Source organism: Neophocaena asiaeorientalis, unplaced genomic scaffold (genome assembly GCF_003031525.2).
Source record: "Neophocaena asiaeorientalis asiaeorientalis breed wild unplaced genomic scaffold, Neophocaena_asiaeorientalis_V1.1 scaffold204, whole genome shotgun sequence".
NCBI classification, from domain to species: Eukaryota; Metazoa; Chordata; class Mammalia; order Artiodactyla; family Phocoenidae; genus Neophocaena; species Neophocaena asiaeorientalis.
Window position 1 is genome coordinate 1,699,448 of NW_020173922.1, and position 15,264 is coordinate 1,714,711.

General features: G+C 46.7%; 1 protein-coding gene across 4 annotated transcripts in view; it reads right to left on the minus strand.

Annotated features, from left to right (window-relative positions):
• Window positions 1-15,264, minus strand: part of TRPC7 (transient receptor potential cation channel subfamily C member 7) — a 137,381-nt gene that overhangs the window by 11,938 nt on the left and 110,179 nt on the right. For all 4 annotated transcript variants that reach the window (XM_024752301.1, XM_024752302.1, XM_024752304.1 and 1 more), the window contains one exon: window positions 2,802-2,997. In XM_024752301.1, coding sequence (XP_024608069.1) covers window positions 2,802-2,997 — 196 coding nt within the window. The remainder of the gene's footprint in view (window positions 1-2,801; window positions 2,998-15,264) is intronic.

Sequence of the window (15,264 nt, forward strand, 5' to 3'; positions counted from 1 at the left end):
CTGGGCGTGGCAGGCACAGAGGCAGGCAGGTCCATGGATTCGGACGTAGGTGCTCAAGATCTGTTGAATAAATAAGTGTTCTCCTGTAAGAACTTACAAATACGTACTTCATTAAGGTTCATCATGACCGTGAACACTAGGCACGTCCCAGCAGCCGATCTCAGGGTCTTTGTACACGCATCGCCAATGAGACGGTGGGGACATTTGCTCTCACCAGACAAGGAGAAGCCCAGCGCCCAGTGGGCTGCAGTGGGCTCTCTCTGTCTCCTGGCACCGCCCTGTGGTGGATAACTTGACGTCATAAGCCGTGGGTTTGCTCACTCCTGCCCCAAACTGGTGGGCATCACTCATGCTAATCACGTGACTTCCCACGTTATGTTCATTTGGACCAACGCACAATGTGCTCGATAGGGTGGGGCAGAACACCTGGGGCGAGTGCTCCAGAAACCCATGTATTCCAGGGACCATCTGGTTTCTCTTACATGTGGGGAAGCTGAGGCCCAGGAGGGCAGGGAGGGTTAGTTAGCAACAGCTCAGTATTCACATAGGTGACCAAGTCTGTAAAACACTTAAGTATATCTATATATGTATATATATATATGTTGTTTGTCTGCTGACGCAGTGCTGCGTTTTCCTGTAGGTGGCGGGGTGGCAGGGCGGTGAGGCTGGGGGCTAAGACTAAGGCTTCACACTGGCTCACTTCTTCCTCTCTCCTCTTACCTCTTTTTCTCGCCCAGTCTACACTCTTGCAGCGCAGTGCTGAGTATACCACATTGTTTTATCCCTCCCTGCCTTGGCACATGCTGTACCTACGGTTTAGAATACTCTTTTTTGGAGGGATTTTATGGACCAAAGCTTTCCCCTAAAATTCATATGTTGAAGCCCTGACCACAAGTATCTTAGAGTGTGATTACATTTGGAGAGAGGGCCTTTGAAGAGGTAATTAAGGTTAAACGAGGCTGTAAGGGTGGGGCCCTAATCCAATATGACTGGTGTCATCATAAGGACAGGAAGAGATACACAGAGGAGAGGCCCTGTGAGGACACAGCAAGAAGACAGTCATCGGCAAGCCAAGGAGAGAGGCCTCAGAAGAAACCAGTCCTGCCAGTACCTTGATCTTGGACTTCTAGGCTCCAGAACTGTGAGAAAATAACTTTTTGTTATTTAAGCCACCCAGTCTGTGATATTTTGTTGTGGGAGCCCTAGCAAACAAATACATGGAAGTCTTAATTTTTTTCAATACACAGGTAATTGTTTCTTATAAAAGACTTAAGTACAGAGGTATACCAAGCAAACGCGAAAGTCCTTTCAAATCTCCTTTCTTGTTTCACTCCCTTCCCCAGAGGATACCCTATTTCTACCTTTGCTTTCTGTGTCTGCACGTTTGTATTATTACGTACATGAGACTTGCCTATGGATATTTTTCTACAAGCTTGCATTTTTTCACTTAACAATATCATAGAGATTTGCTCTGTCAGCACAGAAAGGTCTTTCTCAATGCTTATACAGTATTTTAAAGTCTGTGCTATATCAGTTTATTTAAATATTCCTATATTGATGGGCTGTTTCCAAGTTTTTCTTGTAATGAACACCTATGTAAAATCATATGTCTGCACGGATTTGCTGAATCAAAGGATCAGTGCATTTTATTTTGTTTTAATGTTGCATTTATTTATTTGACTTTTAATAGGTAGAACAGTGACATGATTTCTAAGCATCAGAGCGTATAAAGAGAAAGCCTGTAAACCCACCATGACCTCTAACCCCTACCTCTCATCAGGCGCCCCTTGCTGTGCTCTTCTTGTGCACCCTTCCAGGTTAGTTTTCTTTTTCAAATGATTATATGATCAAAAAGGAATACGTGTTCCTTTTTCTGCCTCTCTACACAGAGTACAATATATACATTGTTCTGCAACTTGCCTTTTCTCTACTTACCATTATAATTGGAGGTCTTTCCACATCAGAATATAGAGAAAGTCCTCATCCTTTTTAAAAGCTGCACAGTTTCCCACTGTTCAGATCCATCATAATCTATTTAACTAGATTCCTAGTAATGCTCATTTAGTTTGTTTTTCGTTTCTTGCTGTTCCAAACAAGGCTGCAATCAATAGTTCACGGTTTGTGCATTTTAGATTTTGGTAAATTGCCTCCTGATATACTGTCTTGACTCCTTTGTCTGTCTGGCAAAATCAGTCTTTGAACGGCCTTCAAGAATCACCTCTGCAAGCCTCGGCGCCCCCATCGTCATGCGCTCTCTCTATTCTGCACCTCCTACACCTTCTAGGACTTCTCTGGGTGCACTGGCGCACTGGTGCATCGTAATTTGTTGATTGATGTATCTGTTTTCTCTCACTGGACTGAGTGAGAATCTCTTCAAGGGCAGAGATCGTGTCTTGGTTATCTCTGTATCGCCAGGGCCTAGCATGGGCTTGGCATACAGTAGGTACTTAATAAATAACTCGGGAGAGGCAGAAGTGAATGTAGGGTGGAAGAAACAGTCATTCCCATTTGCCATGGGTCACCTGCATGCTGTCCCGAGGGGACACGTGTAAAAGAGCAAAGATTCGTGACCCTGTTTCTTTCTGCCCTCATTGGGCCATTGCATGCATGGTGCCTGCCGTGTGTCACGGCAGGTTGACTGGAAGCGCTTCTTGGAGCGATCCAAGGAAAATGTCTGTTGTTTGCTGTTCTGGCTTCACATTTAATAACACATGAGCTTCTGACGTCATTACCCCATTGCTGAAAACAGCGATGCAAATTAAGCCCAGGGAGAGAGAGCATTTTCAATTAACTGGTCTTACCTCGATTTCCTGATACGAGTTGTTGATCATGGCTATCAGCATGTTGAGCAGCACGACCACCATGGTGACGTTATAAACACCGTAGAGAACATAGCCGATGTTCTCGATGAATTTGTGGTCATATTTCAGCACCACCGAGATCACTTCAGACAAGCCAAAGATGGACCAAAATAAGGTTTTGAAGCTTTCTTCAACCCTACAAGGAAACAGACAGTCCTATCAGGAGGTTTGCATCTGCTGGCACTTCTCACAGGAGAGGTGCCACTACCCAGACATCAGTGGTTTCCCTGGAGTAGGGCTGGGGCTGCTAGCTGGTACCTGTACTCTGAAGTCATGAGATATTCAGGTTTCTAAGAAGACTTTGAGAGAACATGGTAAAGGGTAGACTCTTTCTTTTCCATTCAACCCTTTTATTGGGACCCTTGGCTGCAGCATCAGTTTTTATCTTGTTGCAATTACTTAAACATTTAAAATTAACCACCAGGGCAAATGTTTGTGCTTCAGAAAGCACACTCTTCCTTCAGTAGTCTCTTGAGTGTCTCTTCTCAGACTACCCAGCCCCACAGGAGAGGGAAGAGGATGGTGTTCGCTAATGGAGCCAGCATCACTGGCGACTGGGGCTTGCTGGGCATTTGACACAGGGCGGCGCGCTTAAGCCCCGTGACCACCTCTGTGGTGGGCTGGCTTATTCCCTCCATTTGACAGCTGGAAGTACTGACGCTCAGAGCCTTCCGTGCCTTTCCCAGGAGCACTCAGCTGGCAGGTGGGTGCAAATCCAGGCATGTTAGAGGTTTTCAAAAGCAGGTCCTTCTAACCACTATGCTTTACCACCATCCTGGCTTTGGGTAGTGAGGCCAGCCACATATATCGGGTGCTCTAAACTGGGGATGAATTTTCAGGAATGAGAGTGATGAGTCTGATGTGTCCATGTTGATCAAATTCACCAGGTAACTGCCCAAACCTCACCCTGCAGCTCACTCAAGGTAGACACTGCATGTACTGTAAGGGCTGCCCAGGGAAGAGCTGGCTTTTAGGACACTGCTCTTGGACACTTGAGATTATCAAGTTACCAAATACACTGGTTTTAAGAGTAAGGCCCAAGCACGTTTCACAGTCTATACTTTGTGGCTCTGACCCTATATCAGGTTTGTGACACAGAATCTAATTAGAAAGCTGAATTTTGGTTGGGTGGTTTAGAACGTGCCTGTGTGTGATAATATCTGAATGGTTAAGTGCAGGTCTTTTAGTTTGCATCCAGAGTTTGGGTCCTATTATGAGAAAGCACTTTCTTTTTTCTCTTTAACATTTCAGATTTTTAGCACTTACCACAAATGGCCAGGATTAGCTAGATCTCAGGAAAAAAAATCAGCGTTTTTTAAGGATTGGTATTTATTTGACAAGATGTACAAAAATACTAGTACTTGTCACTTTGGCTAAAAGTCCAACACTGACTTGCATGAATTTTCAGCTCTCCTGTGTGTGAGAGAGTACGTGTGTGTGTGTGTGTCTAGCCAGCTCTTTGCTCATTCCCTGTGCATCTCAGAGTCTGAAAACTGAACACTGAACTGAGTTTTTGTTGTCATTATTTGTTTTTGTTTTCTTTTAAATCTGTGAGTTTGGAATATTTAATTCATCTTAGTTTTAGTAAGAAGGAATTTAGTTAGGGGTTTAGCAATAAGGACTGGGTATCGAGCTATTACTTTAGAGCTCCAGATCCTGATGCTATTCTGAGAAACGGGCAAAACTGTTTCCTCACTTGAGATGCAGCATCCATTTTGTGTGAAAAAGATGCCATTCAATGTGTGGGCATGATTCACTGCAGGTATTGCCTTCCATTAAGAAGCAATCTTTCATTTATCACCCTAGTGGAAGGGAACAGTGGCAGAGAGAATCTAAAACCACTGAATGAGCCCCAAATCAAAACTGAAAGGAGATGGCAGGACATGATTTCTCTGACACTTGGTCCCTTCCTAGCAGGGTCAGGTGAGAACCAGAGGATACGCTGTCCAAGGGAGGGGCTGGGCAAACAGGTACTGGTGCAGGATAATGTACTTACCAGGAACAACTTAAGAAGTGGATAATACATCCAACTGAGGGACATTTAACAGAAATTCATTTTCCCTTTCTTACCTTGGAGAACCCCACAAACCTTTGGCTGACATAAATGAAGCGAGCAATTCTAAGCAATTCTAGAACACATCCATGGAAAACCTTCTGCATTTTGATTAGGGAAAATGGCCTAGATTCGGCATGTGTTTTGTTCTCATTTGCTTCTTGCTATGAATTTTGTTACTAAGCTCTGATTTATCCCTGGTGCCTTCCCTTAGGCATTGTGTGTTAATAATCTGGAGGGGACCAGAGCCAGCCCACTAAGCAGTATGTGTTCCAGTAAAAGAAGAATATTCACAGATCCCTAAACCTATGCCTTTGCCCCTCCTCTAACACCCCACCTCCACCCCCAAGGCTTGGAATGCTGATCTGTTCAGTTTGTTGTCTGGGTGTCAGACAGTCTTCACACCTGTTTCCTTTCTATTCTGTAGCTTCAGGATTCACCTCTGGACTAGTATTTGGTCATGACCTCCAAGAGAATCTAATTACAAGTGGCCCAGACTCACTGGGATTGCCTGAGTGGAAGTAACCCCCCTCCAAAGCAGTAATCCTCTGCATCAGGCTGGGCAGGAAGGGATCTTAGCCAAACTATGCCTTTTTAACAAACTCTTCTATGTTCTTTAGGGAGTGTCTATAGCTCTTGCTTCCTCTTATCATGGGGCAAAATGAGTTGCACTAACAAAGACTTCCTTTAAGGAAAAGCTGGGTTCATTGTCTTGGATCAACCATAATGGCTAGATTCACTTTTGGGGTCTCTTGGGACTTTCATTAGTACTCATGCCCCGTGACATGAACTTTCAGTGGACTAACTGAATAGACTATTTTTGCTGTTGTTGTTTCTCAGAGGGGACATTATGGGCTGAGTTTATGTCCAGTTAGCTGGGCTAAGTGGTAAGCAATACACTATTTTATCCATAGCTCAAACCATCTAACTAAATAAATTCTAAATGGAATTAAAGCATTTAATGTTTAAAAACTACATAGTCAAAGCCAGAATAAAATATTAGTAGTTATATAATCTTGGCCTGGGAGACGTTTCAAAACTACAGAGGGAAAGTTTGAAAGATATGCTCATGTAAAACTTTACTTGTAGATATTGAAAACATATTAAGTAAACATATAAGGCAAAAGACTGAGGAAAGGATTTGTATTTGCAACACATATGACAATGGATGATGTCTTTCTTACATAAAGAGCTCTTATAAATCAATATGAAATGATAGACATCCTTGTTGAAAAATAAAAGGAGGACAAAATCTTTCAGGAAAACTTGATGGCTTTTTGTGGTGACAAGAGCTCCACAAGTAACTTGATAGGTCAGGTTAGTGGTGTCTTCTGGTTTAATATGTAGTGGGAAATAAGTGAAACGTGTCCTCACTGCGTTGTGTTACGTTGACCTTGGAAACCTATGATAATATATGCTTAGAGAGAAGGCTGGCCTTGGAGAGGAGTGAGTAGTACATTCCTCATCCCAAGAGCTTGGGCACTGGAGCGAGCCCCAATGTCTTGTGAAGTAATGATGCTCTCTGAGTCATGTACCAGCCATCGCCCATAATTTTCAGGAGCTATGGGATACAGGGCATTGTGCAGAAGACCAGTCACTGAAGAGGTCTGGGACTGTCTTTCAAGAAGAAAGTATCTTGCAGTTGACGTAGATGATATTCACCATGAAGCCACTTGTCTCACAAAAAGTCCCCGTTGTCAGATAGCTGGTCTCCAGGCTAAATTTGAGGTTCTTTACTGATAGGGGTGGTGGCTGCTCGTTCCATATCCTCCTCCCACCCACTCTGGCTCTCTACCAAGTTTGCCACAGATTCCTCCAATTGTGTCAGTCACAGGAATCTTCACAGAGATAGCCGGAGGAGTAAGAAAGCAGAGGTGCATACCTGGTTCAAATCCCAGCCCCATCATGTACCGGCTGTGTGAGCTTGGGCATGTTACAAAACCTGCTTGAGCCTCAGTTTGCTTATCTATGAAAGGGATAATAGTACCTTATTATTAAGTTGCTGTGAAGATTAAATGGAGCAACCTATTTAAAGTGTATAGTAAGAGTCCAATAAATGGTACCTATTATTTTTATTCATGTGTTTATTTGCCAAACATTCACTGAACTCCAGCTATGTGCCAGGCACCATACAGAGCAGGATGCAGGGGGCACAGAACTTGTTTATCTCTGTGGAGGTCCCAGTCTAAAGCAAGCCCACTGGTGTGAGCCAGTGCTATAAGGCTGTGGGCAAGGATGCTCTGGTCGCCTTGCCCTACCCAGGAACAACATACAACCCCATCAACCTTCAGGTGCCTCCACACAGGGCTGAATGGAGTTAACAATTCAGCTGCATACTGACTTTTCTGAACAAGGCCCGTTTTCCTTCCTATCTGCAAGGATCATCACCAACCCTTGATTTCATGCAAATCCTCTTTCTGATTTCTCCAGCCTGTGCTGTCTTTGATTGTTTGACTTCTGGCTTGCAGTGGAAGGGGCTGAGGTTTCATCAATAGGCCACCCTAGCATAAGAACTGCTCCTAATGAAGTCAAAGGGGAAAAGTGCCTGAGAGTGATGTTGAATAGACCGTGATTCACCCTCCTCTTACCCGGTGGGGTGTGTGTGTGTGTGTGGGAAGGTTGGGGCTGACTTATCATGCAGAAGGCAGGAGCGAGGTAATCCGTTCTCTACCAGGTCTGTCTCGCCTGGATAACAGCACTTTAATAACGGGTTGTCTGAAGAGGCAGTTGTGTATGGGCCTCAGAGAACAAACGGATTAACAAGGCGAGGGTTTGGGGCAATTGTTATGGAAATTGCTGCTGCTTCGGGATGCCATGAGGCCCTCCCCTCAGTGTCATGGAACTCTGCCCCCCACCCCAAACAGTTCAGTTCAGGGTTACCTACCCAAATCTGCGAGTAGCAGCCTCAAATTAAGCAGAAGGAATCAGTTCCTGAAAGGCTGTTTTCTCAAGTTCAAAGACAATAGCTGGCCTTGAGCTAGAGTTCTGCTGAAGCAGAATCAATGCTCACTTGCCATCCCGGTGGGGACTGCTAGAAGGTGTTTGGAATCTTGAAAGACCTCCGCACCAGGGCTGTGCTTCTCTAATGCCCAGACCTGGAGACTGAGAGCAGTTGGACCAGCCTTGAGGGCAGTCAGCGCAAGAGTGTTCAATGCCTGAGGAAGTCTGGACCTCACCCCCACCATGGTCCTCTGAATCACCTCTTGGTTTATCCTGGGCCCTAAATGAGGCGTGATTTAGACAGTCCAGACGTAGAAGAGTCTGGCCCCAGAATCAGGGCCAAGGAACTGGGATGCACAAAGCCCGGATTTATTCATACTGAGGGTCCAACTCTCCCCCTGATAGCCCGGTTGCTCCTTGAGGGCAGAGCTATGTTTTCTTCCCCCTTGAAACTCCAAACCTAGTGCAGAACCTGGCACACTGAAGGTGCTAAATAAATTAATTGTTCTTTGAATGAATGAGTCCCCGTTGCATATTCTGATTCCCTGTTCCTGATCCCAGTGTTGAGGTGAGGCTGTTGTAAAGCAGAGTACGGGTTCTGGGTTTAACTGTGAGCTTTTTGCTAAATAACTTTGTCTCGCTGTGCCTCTTTTTTTCTAGCTGCAGAATGGGAAAACAATAATCTCTACTTCACAGGGTTGTCGTAAATAAGTTAACAGAATGTTTGTGAGGGGTGCATAAAACACTGCCTGGCACAGTGCCTGAAAGACTCTTATACCCTACAATCAATTCTCAGAATAATCCTTTAAAAATATGAATCAGATCCTGCCTCTCTCCTTTAGCAGCTTTCCATAGGCTAAGAGTCAAACCTAGTCACCCAGCCAAGGCCCCCCTGACCTCACTCTGGCTCTCCCCTCACTCGGGGTGCTGTGCCCCTGACTTTAAACTTAAGTGTCACATGGTCAGGTCACCCTTCTCTGACCATGTCTGAAGGAGGTCCGTTTCTAATTATTCTTTTGCATGACACTTTTATTTCCTTCCTAGCTGTCAGCACTTAACCTAAGATGTTCTTATTTGTCTATTTGTTTATCATCATCATCATTGTTATTATTTTACCTCTTTTCCCATTCACAGAGCATTGTGACCTCCACAAGGTCACGACTGGCTCACGGCTCTGCCATCAGTGCCCAGAACAATGTGTGGCTCACAGTGGGGGCTCAGGAAACATCTTTTGTCAATGAACGGTTGAAGCTGGGAAACTGAGGCACGGGGTGACGTGGTCTTAGCTTGCCTCAGACCCACTTAACAGCTGTTTTTCTGCTAATATTCTAGAGCGAACCCTGGACAGTCCAGTTTCCTTTCCCTGTCACTTTGAAGAATGACAGTTTAAACCTTATTCCCATCCTAGAATTGAATTTTAGGGACTAAAAGGTCAGAATTTCCCCGTTGAAGATGCTACACTCAGTCTTAGAATAAGATAGAGGACTTGAGTCCCTTAAGGATAAGATAGAGGGGAGTGCCTGCAAATATGCTGTGAAGGCCTCATCCAAAAGGGCACATTTTCTATGGACCATCAGGTCTTTTTCCTCAAAACTTTGTGGGCTTTCAGCCTGTTCCGGAAGCACAAAGGTACCAGGCTTTTAAAATTCATGTCATGAATTAACATGAGGAGAGGGTATAAATAAACATTATATGATAGTAGAATGTCTGCTGTAATAGGTACAATCATTCTAAAGTAGCTCAGGGAAAGATCTATATTTTTATCACTTATCGGAGAACTATGTGAAGATAAGAATTTACATTAGACCCAAACTATCTTTTTTGACACATAAAGGTCATTTCCAGATGCCCAGCCTGTATGAGCCTGACCTGGGCCACAGCATTGACCACTGCCGTCTCCTCCATCCAGTCTTAGACCTCGCTGTGCTAGTTTCTCCACATGAAAATGGGCATGAAGAGTTCTCTCATTCCCCCCAAACCCTTATGCCTAACTTGAATTCATAAGATGAAAGGTGAGATGATAACTTTCAAATATGATAAAGTGATGGTAATGCTTCTGTATCAGGGATGCCCATATTTCAACACGGGCCCAGGATCCTGGGAAAATCTCTCCTCGTTAAAGCCCAGGAGGCTGACTGCATTCCACATTCGCACCTGCACACGCGTTCAGCATGCTCAGCTCAAAGCACGTGGCAGAGGCCACGGTCCCGTGATGCTGTCCTGATTTCTCTTAACTGGCCATTGGTTATAATGAGTTTTATGAGGGCAGACAGTATAATCCAGCCTTGGCTGCCCTAGTGGGACCTCCTCTGCAGGTGAATCCTCGTTGGGGCTGTGGCCCTTTGCTGTCAGAAGGCCCCTCTGGCTCATCACTCCCTTCTGGATGTTTCTGGGCCTGTATGGCTCACCTGACCATCTCCCTTTTCTCCCTTCCTTGGGCCAGGGAGGTCTCAGGCTCTTGTTTGTAAAACACAACATGGCATTTGTAGCTTAAGGGCCCCATTCACCCCTTCAGCAAGTCTCTGCTTGTCCCTTGGTGCTGAGGATGGGCCCTCTTTAAGGCCCCACTGCTCCTGCAGTCCTTTAGGATATGGACCACTTCAGCCATGCTTTGGGGAGGTAGATCTGAGTGTTTGACTTCAGCTCTGCTGGGTACGGGTCCTGGGGAAGGTCAAAGCCCCTATATCTTTCCTGAATCACCGGGACCTTGCCCTCTTCCCCATCATGCTCTCCTTGATTCCCTCCCCACATCCTTTTAGGGCCTTACTGATGTCAAAACCTGGAGGACGTCCTCCTACTCCCCCCCTCACCAGCCCCTGCCACGTGCAGGCAGTCACCGTGGTTCATCCACTCTAACCTCAGCCTCCTTCTCCATCCTCTGTCCACAGCCTCTTCGTGGATCTATCAGCTCCCTTTGGGGCTGCATTTCCTTCACAACATTTGCTCAGTTGTAAACGAGCCCTCATTCCTGTGACTATTTGATTAATATCTGTCTTCCCAACCAGTCTGCAAGTTCCATGAGGGGAGGAATCCCGACTGCTTCTGCTCATCATAAAACCCCCAGCACCAAGCTCGGGCATCCCCTCCCATCCTCTCCCATCCCTTCCAACCCATCCTTCGCACCGTTGCCACAGCGCTCTTGCTGAGGGCAGATCCGACCATGCTTTTTTTTTTTTTCTGTACGTGGGCCTCTCACTGTTGTGGCCTCTGCCGTTGCGGAGCACAGGCTCTGGATGCGCAGGCTCAGCGGCCATGGCTCACGGGCCCAGCCGCTCTGCGGCATGTGGGATCCTCCCGGACCGGGGCATGAACCCGTGTCCTCTGCATCGGCAGGCAGATTCTCAACCACTGCGCCACCAGGGAAGCCCAGGAAGAGCTTACTTTTGGGCAGATTTCTTACTTGCACCTTGGCCATGGGGCTTTCCCCTCAGCCTTTGCTTTTAGCTCCTAGAGTTTCTTCTGCTCCTCTTTCTGTTTCTGCATGTATATTTTATCTCATCCATCTTCTTGGTCTGTTTCTTGGGCTGCTTTAGGGGCTTCTTCTTGCCACCTTTGTGGCCAGACATGGTGTTTGTTGTCCCTTCCCCAGACCCTGCCACTGGAAGCGGCTTTTGTTGTTAAGAAAATTTTCACGTATTATGAGGCATTGAAACATCTGAACAAATCCATATCTGGGCAATGAGGCAGCTGCTTTCTCCTTCACTTAAAAATGCCCTGCTCCTTTACCTTAAACAGGCTGGAGTGCCCTCCTCCGAGACCCTCCGTTTAGGGTCACCCCCTCCGTGAAGCCTTCCCTGACCCTGCCAGGCAGAGTTCAGTGCTCCCTCCTCACCGTGCTGCCCAAGTGCCCTTTGATGATGATCACATGGTGTAAAATAACTGATGCACCCCCCCCCCTTTTTTTCTGGAATTCCCTACTTGTCTGTGCATTCCTCAGGGATGGGAAGATTGTCTTATTAATCTCTATGACCCCAGGGCCAAAACAGAACTTGGCATGGAGTAGCTGCTTCATAATGTTTGTCAAATGAATGAGCACACTTTGAAAGAGAAACCTGCTTTACCCAGGGGACAATCACAGGCTGGTTATTGAGAGTTGAGATGTAGAATCATCAGGTTCTCAATGATAATCAAAATCTGCATCTAGTATGCTATTCTTTAGAATTCAGTGTCACAGGAAAGTGACCCAACTTTTAAAGGCACTCAGCTTCTACCTTAGAGCATAGGCCCTGATATGGGAGTGGGGGAATTTCAGGTAAAAAGGTGGACGACAGGCTTGGAGCCATGCATATCTGGGTTCAAATCCTCTTTTGGCTCTGTGGTCTTGGGCAAGTCCAATATCTCACGGAGCTTCAGGTTCTGGGTAGTAGTATCTATGTCATTCCGTTGTTGTGTGGATTAAACGAGAGGGCAGATCATGTGTCTGTCATGAGTTGTTCAACAGCAGGGTGGTGCGGTGGTCCTGGGGTGGTGTATGTGTGGGCAGAGTCTCAAGGAGCCTCTGCCTCAGCCCCAGTGCCCATCTCCAGGTTCACTGGAAGGAGGAACTGGCTTTCCTGCAGCCCCACTGAGGTGGGTGGAGCTGAGTCAGTGCCTTCTGCCGCTGGTATGCATATGAGTCTCTCTGTAGGGTATGGAAATTTTCCATGACTGTCATGGAAAATAGAAGCTTCTAATTTTGCCTAGCACTGCTGAAGTTCCTTCCATTAAAATGATCCCTGGGGAACGGAATAACCTTAAGAGAGGTATTTTTTGATTAGCAATGTCTCCACCCGGCTATGCTATGAAGCTGACTCCACAACAGCCTTTAGAAAAGATTGGCTGGGATCATCTTTTGAGGGTCAGGGCCTACATTTTTTTTTTTTTACTTTATTTTTGGCTGGGTAGGGTCTTCGTTGCTGCATGCCGGCTTTCTCTAGTTGTGATGAGCATTGCAGCGCACAGGCTTCTCATTGCGGTGGCTTCTCTTGTTGCGGAGCACGGGCTCTAGGTGCACGGGCTTCAGTAGTTGTAGCATGCGGGCTCAGTAGTTGTGGCTTGCAGGCTCTAGAGCGCAGGTCCAGTAGTTGTGGTGCACGGGCTTAGTTGCTCCACAGCATGTGGGATCTTCCTGGACCAGGGCTTGAACCTGTGTACCCTGCATTGGCAGGCGGATTCTTAACCACTGAGCCACCAGGGAAGCCCAGGGCCTACATTTCATCTCCAGTCAAAATTAAGTGGGGGAGGCCAAGTTCACCCAAAGAGAAGACCAGGAGCCCATCCTGGGTTATGTTAGAGAGCCCTTCACTTCCCTGCTCTGGGTCCCCTCATTGCCCCCAGCCCCTCCCATTCTTCTTTGTGTACCTGTCCTGTTATGGTCACCAGTCCGAGTATAGGGAAGGCCACCCTTTTCCTACACATTCTCACCCAGCTGTATTTCATTAGTGAGCCAAGGATTTTTGTCTCTTTTTCCAACACTGAAACTAGAGTGCTGGACCCCAAGGTTTCCATATGATCTCTAAGCAGAAAGCCTTTGCCTATGGGACATGTGCATTCCAGCAAAGGTGGCTGCAACACAAAACTGCAAAAAGCAAATCCTATTTGTCTACTGACTTCCGTGATAAAAATCAAAGGTATGTTCCCAATAAGAACAAAATTTCTAACAGTGGGAATTGAGAACTTTAAGACTCTTTGAAAGAAAATGCATTTTCAGGCGATTTCACCTCCACTTCCTTACCCCCGTCTCAGGACACTTCGATTTTATACTCTGGGAGCATAAAACTAGTCTGCACACCTTCTCCTCCTCACCTCTGGTCATTTGCAGTTTCTAACAGAAGTGACTTAGAGACAGTGAGCTGCCAGCTGGTGCCCATCTGTCACGCGCAGGCAGGCCCAGCTCACCACCCAATAACCCGTGCGCACACGTGCCCCTTTTCCTGCTCCTCCCTTCACGCCAGCCCCCGACACTGAAGCAGCTGTGAAACATAACCAGACCTTTGGTTCTGAAGGGAGAGGAGGCTGGAAAGTTGCCTCCTAACTGCTCCTAGGATTTGACTGCAGACCATGCTCTCCGCTGGAATCTGGCTACGTATTCTGACTGCACAGAGCTTGAAATCCTATCAATAACACACTCACTCAGGTTAACGAGCTCTTTTTGTTTTTCAGTGTGCAGAGCTGAGCGTGGTCTGTCTCCCCATCTGAGTAATGATGAGGTAGAATCAGATCAGCATTTCTCACTGTGTGGTCCTAAGGCCACCTATATCAGAATCCCCCAGTGGATTGTTTGTGCTGACTTCTAGGCCTACCTGGAAAGGAGGTAACTAGGCTCTCTGAGGGGTGGGGTCCGGGAAGACTCAGGTTTAGCCATCTCCCTGGATGATTCTGGTGTGGTCTGCGAAACACTGGTCTCAATGAAGACTGTTCATACTGTGTGTTTATTCATGCCTTGGGCAGAATTAGTTCGATCTGTCTGTTTTCCTCTACCTCCCCTCACTGAGGTCTGCCAGGTGGACGGGATGGGAATTTGGGGGTGGGGAGGGAGGTATGGTGATTCTGGAACTGGAACACACTGGTGGTTAGGGCAGGGCTTGGCTGAGGGTTGTGGGTCTGTTGCTGGTGGAGAAACCTTTCTTCTCTTTCCTTTTGTCCCAGGTTGTCTCTCCCCCTTCCGTCTGGGACAGGACTATAACTCAGTGGGATTAGGGTGGGACTGGCTTTTGTGAGCTGGCCTGGGCCCACACCCCTAGGTGAACAGGGCTCTTGTGAGACAGCTAGCTGTCTGTTGGTTCTTAACAGCTGACTTTCTAAGTGGACTCCCTGAGGGACCCAAGCTGTCCTTGAACATGGCTGGGGTGGGGTTGAGGGGGTCAAAGATAGGGGAAGAGTACCCACAGTGTGCTCCAGCCCAAATTTCCTTTCTGTAGCCTTGAGTCTTCTGACTCTATAGAAGCAGATGAGAGGACCATCTTACCCTAAAGCTCTAAATTCCACACACAGACAGAGGGTGCCCTGGGGGTGGGCCAAAGGGATGATCCTGAGCTGGGCAGGGTGGCCCGGGTGTGGGCTGTTATGAAGCATTCACCAAGGGAGTCATTGACTTCATCACCAACATTGCTGGCACTCAGAATAGCTCTGAGTCCCCCTCAAGCACGAGAATCCTTTATCGTCATGTGGCTTTTTGCTTATCAAAGAAGATCTCTGGGGGCTGGGGGTGGGGGGCGATACCTCCAGAGAGCAGTCAAAAGGTAAGAGATGACATTTACAAAAATCCATTCTTTCCTCTCCACTTCACCACTTTGTTGACTGTTTTCCTGTTCAATCAAATCCTATTCACAGCTTCACATCCCATTTTAGGAGTTGCCAAGGCGATATCCTGTCCTTTCTTTACTGTGCTTGCTTTCGCCTTTTTCTCTCCCTTGCCCATCCTGGAGAGCC